This window comes from Mirounga angustirostris, unplaced genomic scaffold (assembly GCF_029215605.1).
Source record: "Mirounga angustirostris isolate CCGP_5_RB_7025 unplaced genomic scaffold, mMirAng1.0.hap1 SCAF_5, whole genome shotgun sequence".
NCBI lineage: Eukaryota > Metazoa > Chordata > Mammalia > Carnivora > Phocidae > Mirounga > Mirounga angustirostris.
In genome coordinates, this window is record NW_026991713.1 from 58,242,919 (window position 1) to 58,250,073 (window position 7,155).

Sequence of the window (7,155 nt, forward strand, 5' to 3'; positions counted from 1 at the left end):
ACCATCTTTTTGGCGACCAGCTAGTAGAAATTTAGTCCACAATAGTTTAGCAGAGCAGGCTGTTCATTTTACTGCCCAACCATCTAGAGAACCTCAAGCTGACTTGTGGGGCACTTCCAATGGCATGACATGAAAACGATGTCCTGGCTGCCCATCAGACAAAGCAAGGTTTGAGTTACTTGCAATGGGTGTTGGGTTGGGAGGTGGAATGGGGCTACTTTACTGCCTGAAGCCCATGAAAATCTTTGTCATCTCTGGCACTCCAAAATCTCAATGAATTTGGGATTATCTGCAAGTAGAAAAATTGCTCAACCAATTCTTAGTTGTGTTAGGCTCTGGAATGTATGCTCCCTGGAGATAGGATCACATTTTTTATTTTAAGATTTTAAGTAATCTCTACACCCAATGGGGGCCTTGAACTTACAACCCCAAGACCAAGACTTGCACACTCCAACTGAGTCAGCCAGGCCCCCCTGGATCACACTTTAAGAATGCAAAAACCTGGGGGGGGCCTGGGTGGCTCAGTCAGTTAATCATCTGACTTGGCTCAGGTCATGATCTCAAGGTCCTGGAATAGAGCTGCTCAGGAGGGAGTCTCCTTGTCCCTCCGTCACTCCACTAGTGCTCTCTCAAAAAAAGTGCACATATCAGGGGCGCCTGGGTGGCTCAGTCATTAAGCATTTGCCTTCAGCTCGGGTCATGATCCTGGGGTCCTGGGATGGAGCCCCATGTGGGGCTCCCTGCTGAGTGGGGAGTCTGCTTCTCCCTCTACCACTCCCCCTGCTTGTGTTCCCTCTCTCGGTGTCAAATAAAAATCTTAAAAAAAAAAAAAAAGCACAATCAGGAGAGCATGTGACTTTTGATCTTGGGGGGTTGTGGGTTCAAGTCCCATGTTGGGTGTGGAGATTACTTAAAAATAAAATCTTTTAAAAAAAGCACAAATCAACTTTTAAACTCCCAGTCCTGGGAGAGCCAGTTAAAACCTATCTCGAAAAAAAGATAGGCTGAGCCTAATAAATATTTCAAGAAAAATTCTGTCATAGTTACATGGCCTGATCTACTACCTGAAATCTGGTTTTAACAAACTGGGATTTGAGAGAACCAGGTTTAGCGTTTTTACCTCGGACCTTTCTTCTAACCAGTGTTTGCCCCTGGTGTAAAAGGGTCATTATACCAGAGGAATGAAGCAGCAGAAGCCTTGTGGGCCTCCCCAGAAGATGGGACTCTTACCTACAGTGTGTTCTCACAAATTCAGGGTTTGCCACAGCTGTTCCAGCACATGAACTGGTATGTTGACCATGAGCAAGTTGGAGGCAGCAATTTTTTTTTCAGTTAGAGTTCAATAACAGGGCCACTTCTAGGCTCTGAAATACTCTACTCCTTGCTATCATATTCCTTTGAATAGGCACTTAGAAAAATGTTTCCCCACTGAAAAGTGTTATTTTGATTTTGAGATAGCCAGTGAGCAAGCAAGCCAGCGTGTGAGGGAGTGGGGAACACAGGGAGAGGGACAAGCAGACTCCACACTGAGGGCAGAGCTCGATCTCTGGACCCAGAGATCATGACCTGAGCCAAAACCAGTAATCTGACTGAGCTACCCTGGGACCCCTCCCACTGAAATGTTTTTTTTTTAAAGGATTTTAAAGAGAGGGGCACCTGGGTGGCTCAGTCAGTTAATCATCTGCCTTCAGCTCAGGTCCTGATCTCAAGGGTCCTGGGATTGAGCCCCGTGTGGAGTTCCCTGCTCAGCAGGGAGTCTGCTACTCCCTCTCCCCTCCACTCCTGCTCATGCTAATAAAAAATCTTTTTTAAAAAAAGGTTTTATTTGGGGCGCCTGGGTAGCTCAGATGGTTAAGTGTCTGCCTTCGGCTCAGGTCATGATCTCAGGGTCTTGGGATCGAGCCCCACGTCGGGCTCCCTGCTCAGCGGGAAGCCTGCTTCTCTCTCTCCCTCTACTCCTCCCTGCTTGTACTTTCTCACTCTCTCTGTTGAATAAATAAATAAAATCTTAAAAAAAAAAATAAAAAAGGTTTTATTTGACAGAACACGAGAGCGGGAACACAAGCAGGGGGAGTGGGAGAGGGAGAAGCAGGGAGCCTGATGCGGGGCTTAATGATGAGCCACAGAGGAGCCCCTTAAAAAATAAAGATTTTAGATAAGAGTGCACACACAAGGGGAGGGGCAGAGGGAGAAAGGGGAAGCAGACTTCCTGCTGAGCAGATTGACGCAGTGCTCAATTCCAAGTCCAAGACGATGACCCAACAGCTGAGCTGAAACCAAGAGTTGGACAAACTGAATGTGTATATATATATATATATTTTAAGATTTTATTTGAGAGAGAGAGAGAGCATGAGGGGGGGAGGGTCAGAGGGAGAAGCAGACTCCTCGCTGAGCAAGGAGCTCGATGTGGGACTCGATCCCAGGACTCCAGGATCATGACCTGAGCCGAAGGCAGTTGCTTAACCAACTGAGCCACCCCAGGCGCCCCTGAATGTATATTTTAATCAAATCATCCAAGCTATGGGCTTAGTTTAGCTTGGGGGCGGGGGTAATCCTGTAACTTCATTAGCAAAGCCAGTCATTATCAATCCATATTCCTACCCAGTAACTTTCTAATTTCTGAACTCTAGAAAAAACATTGTCACACAAATGAAATAAGATAGAGCTTTCCTCCATACTTTGTGTGGCAATTCTCTTTCCTCTTGTGGGACTACCACAAATTTCTAGGAATGCCTTTGGTATCCTGGACATCTTTATTCCACAGAGAAACACACCACAGAAAGATGCAAATTGGCCAAAAACAGGTTTAGCAGCAGACCAATTCCAAGTCAGTGAATTTTATGAAGTCAAGGATCCAAATACAGATCCCTTTAAAAGCTAAGTCATGAACTTCCTATTGAAGTCTTTGTGTCCCCCACCAGGGTCAGGCAGACCTCAGTCCGTAAATCATCTCCTGATGTGCTCCTCACTCAAGTTCTTCCTGACCCTCCTAGTTCCTTACCCCTATTTTTAAGACACCAAGCATCTACTAGCAAGGTGACATTAATCTAACACCCATGGGTACCTTACCACCCCCCTCACAGCTATGCAAGTTGGGGAGGCCAAGAATACAAATACAAAAGAAACCCAAGCTGAGGTTTTACTTACATGGATAAACTTTCTCCCCCATGAAAAGACTATGTGGCACTCCACACTTCAATGTAAAAATAATTACAGTCCTGGTGACACATACAACTCCCACACTGACAACACATACACTCAAATGCCGTATGATGTGTAATCATCATTTATTTTTTTCTGGAGAACAGCTTTTCTTCAGTCCTTAAGGACTTAGCTCCTTACATGGGCTTTGGTGGAGGTCGTGGGGCAGCACCCTAAAAGAACAGTAAATTTAGAAACATTAACAAAGAAAGAATCCCCCCTCAAAGAACTTGACTACTACCTTCCCATCACTAAGAATGCATTTGGGTCATACATGCATGGAAAACTGGTCAATGTGGATCATCTACATTATTCCATCTGAAACAGATTCTAACAGCTCTTCTTTTTTAAAAAATTTTACTTATCTGAGAGAGAGCACAAGTGGGGTGAAGGTCAGAGGGAGAAGCAGACTTCCTGCTGAGCAGGTAGCCCGATGTGGGACTCGATCCCGGGACTCCCGGATCATGACCGGAGACGCTTAACAACTGAGCCACCCAGGCGCCCCCTAACAGCTCTTCTTTAGAACAGTCTCCAAGCAAATGTTTTAGATGTGAGTCCCACCTACCTTACCTATTTAGACCTTAATTTGAGATTCCTTGGGTCCTCATGTGTCTCTTGTCCACCACCCCTCTGGCTTCCACCTCTTTTTTAAAAATACTTACCTCGGGGGCAGCTGGGTGGTTCAGTGGGTTAAGTATCTGCCTTCAGTTCAGGTCATGATCCCAGGGTCCTGGGTCCCTGAGCAGTGAGCCTGATTCTCCCTCTACCCTTGCTTGTGCTCCCCCGCAATAAATAAATAAAATCTTGAAAAAATAAAGAACAAAGATACTTACCGCAGGTCTAAATCGGGGTGGGGGTGTTCGGTCTTTCCGTGCTTCACGAGAGCGATTCCTGACTACCTTGCTGTGAATGGCACAACTCACACAATAATGTAGTTTCACATACAGCTTGGGAAGCACATAGGCTGAGAAACAGAAAGCAAGAGGCACAACAGTAGGTATTACATACCCACATTGCACTTGTTCTCTCGTTCTATCAGTCAAAAATAAACCTACTTACAAAGTTTCACTTCCAAAGCAATCGTTCAGTTTGATAACTTAACACGTCTGCATTTTCACAAATGAATAGTCCCCTACTAACCCTTGTCACCACAGGTACCAAATCCACAGCCTACTGGCAATAAACCAACAATCCAGTTCCTTCAGCAGTTGCACCAGTCCTAATGCCTGTTCCTGGGCCCCTTCTCCTTGCCTAAGTAAACTAATTTGTCTTAAGAAAAATAAATGATCGGGGCGCCTGGGTGGCTCAGTCGTTAAGCATCTGCCTTTGGCTCAGGTCATGATCCCCGGAGGCGGGGATCGAGCCCCACAGCGGGCTCCCTGCTCGCTGGGGAGCCTGCTTCTCCCTCTCCCTCTCCCCCTGCTTGTGTTCCCTCTCTCTCGCTGTGTCTCTGTCAAATAAAGTCTAAAAAAAAAAAAAAAGAAATGATCAAAATAACAGAAAACACACTGCTCCAAAGATCACCCTTGACCAAATTAGACTACCTTCATTTTTGAAACATTCTTAAGATTTAGTCTGTACATCTTTATAACGGGTACTCGAGTGTTCAACAATCCAGAAAGGTTGCTACGTTTTTCACGTTTATACCTAGTGTTCCCCAAATGCTGATACATGATAAACTCTACAAGTCTTTTGAGATCTCACCCTCTAGATAGGCCACCACAAATCATGACCCAAAGACTGCACTATCACACAAGGCCCCACTCTGTCCAGACAAAATTAAAACAAACGAAGCGAAAATACCGGTCTCTTCTACCCACAGTAATCCTAAAGGCCCGCAGAAATTGCCTGGGACGCGCCAGAAACGTGCCCACGAACAGAGCCTGCAGGTGGGGATGGGCTGTGCCAGCTCACTCACCGTCGAAGACACTCGCTTCGGAAATGTCCCTGACGGCGGCGGCCTCTACTATGTTCCGAATAACGAACTTCTTAATGGCCTTATCCTTGGGCACACAACGGGCGCAGTTGGTGCAGCGAATAGGCTGCACGTGGCCGCGGCCCTTTTTGGCACGACCATTATTCCTTCTTTTCTTGGTCTGCATCAAAATGAAGATCCTGTTACCAATGGGGCGCAGCTTCCCCAACCCTAAGCCCCCTACCGGCTACAATCGCGCCGGCAGCCCCGAGAACGGCTCTACTCAGACCTTCAGCCCCTCTGCACATCCCTCCAAGGTCGAAGCAAATACACCCTCTATGTACCCTCCGCCATGATCCAGGCTTTCAAGTCCCCACAATCTTAAGAATCTGTTCCTCTCAGGACCCCACGCGGACCCCCAGCACTCACCACGCGCCACAACTCACCATCTTGGTAGCGAGACCCGAGAGAGAATGTAGCGCCGGTCCCGACTCTCTTATATAGCACGAGATCCCTACGCGCACACAGGAAGACTATTTAGGAGACGTACAGCGAGAACGGCAAAGCCACTTCACTCAGATTTTCTTCATTATTAAGCGTTTACGCTGAAATGTAGTGGTAGAAAGGCGTTTCTCGGGTTTTGTTATCCGTGATAGAAAGTGACCATGGGACTATTTGCCGGCTGGCGGAAGAAAATTAGGGTTATATGTTTCCCACTAAGCACTACGAACCCTTACCCCGGAAGTAATCCTGGGCGCTGTAATTTTCCGGTTTTGCGACGCTATGCGCGGAAATTGCCCGCGCAGGACCACAAATCGCACTCCCTATCGGAGGTCAGAGTCGGGGAGGTGCATGGGAGTTGTAGTGGAAAGCTGGCCGGCCCTTGGCCCCGAAGCTCTCTGACTGAAGGCGGCGCCGCGCCACCGGGGGACGCTCTCGGCTCATTTCTCTGACAATACTGTTACTTGGTGTAGGATTGAGAAACGGAAGTCCTGGGGGAAAACAAAACATTTTGTTAATTCCTCCTTCCAGTATGGACAAAACCCCACGAAAGGCCATAGGCAAGTACTTGGGTGTTAGCGCTGTTTCTTATTCACTATTTTTTTTTTTTAAATATCACTGGATCATGTTAGCATAGCGCCAGACACTGTAGTAAGGGCTTTATAAATATTAACTCATTTTACCTTCAACAAGCCTATAAGGTAGGTTCTATTATTATCCTCCCTTTACAGATTGAAAAACTGAAGTTGCAGAAAATTACAGAGTTTTAGTAAGAGGTGTCCTGGCTCCACTACACTATGCTGCCTTCCGCCTAACAAAAAAATGGGTGAAGGTATATAACCTGGAACAGTAACTTCAACGATTTTGATTCCGACCCATAGCAGAAATGTATTTTACTTTGGTTCTCAATACATACACAGACGTACAAAACTGAAATACAAATTTCATGAAACAGTACCTGCCCTTAGGACATAAGGGGCAATGATATGTTCTGTTTTCTACTTTATTTTTATTTTTTAAAATATTTATTTATTTATTTATTTATTTATTTATTTATTTATTTATTTATTTATTTATAGTTATTTATTTGACAGAGAGAGAGATCACAAGTAGGCAGACAGGCAGGCAGGCAGAGGGAGAAGCAAGCTCCTGGCTCTTCCCACATCGGGCTCCATCCCAGGACCCTGAGATCATGACCTGAGCCGAAGGCAGACGCTTAACCGACTGAGCCACCCAGGTGCCCCTGTTTTCTACTTTATTTTAATAAATGTTGATCAAGCCCCACTAAAGTGATTTCACCACTCAATGAGTCTGGCCCGTGATTGAAACATACCTTCCTGCATATAAGCTCCATTTACCTTTGGAGAGCCTTCAGAAAGTCTTTAGCTTTGAGCAGGAGTGCTATCTGTGGACAACCACCCAGTTGTCTCCAAAGTTGAAAAAACTAGAGTGTCAAGGGGACCTCCCAGAATTCAGACCGAAGGTGGCACAGATGGAGACCAACCATTCATTCATGAGTCATTCTGGAGTCCGAACAC

General features: G+C 46.0%; 1 protein-coding gene across 1 annotated transcript; it reads right to left on the reverse strand.

The window, feature by feature from the left end:
• Window positions 1–3,270: 3,270 nt before the first annotated feature.
• Window positions 3,271–5,719, reverse strand: RPS26 (ribosomal protein S26). The gene is made up of 4 exons (XM_045873225.3): window positions 5,563–5,719; window positions 5,120–5,297; window positions 4,035–4,165; window positions 3,271–3,374 (listed from the first exon to the last, which is right to left on the reverse strand). The coding sequence occupies exons 1-4, from the start codon at window positions 5,563–5,565 to the stop codon at window positions 3,339–3,341; spliced, it is 348 nt and encodes a 115-aa protein (XP_045729181.1). The 5' UTR covers window positions 5,566–5,719; the 3' UTR covers window positions 3,271–3,338.
• Window positions 5,720–7,155: the final 1,436 nt, after the last annotated feature.

What these genes read in the sequence shown, in the direction of transcription:
- RPS26 (XM_045873225.3), bottom strand. An exon ending in CGAAGCGAGTGTCTTCGACG is followed by an intron (nt 4,166 to 5,119) that starts GTGAGTGAGCTG and finishes TCTGTTTCTCAG; the next exon opens with CCTATGTGCTTCCCAAGCTG. An exon ending in CACCCCGATTTAGACCTGCG is followed by an intron (nt 3,375 to 4,034) that starts GTAAGTATCTTT and finishes CTGTTCTTTTAG; the next exon opens with GGTGCTGCCCCACGACCTCC.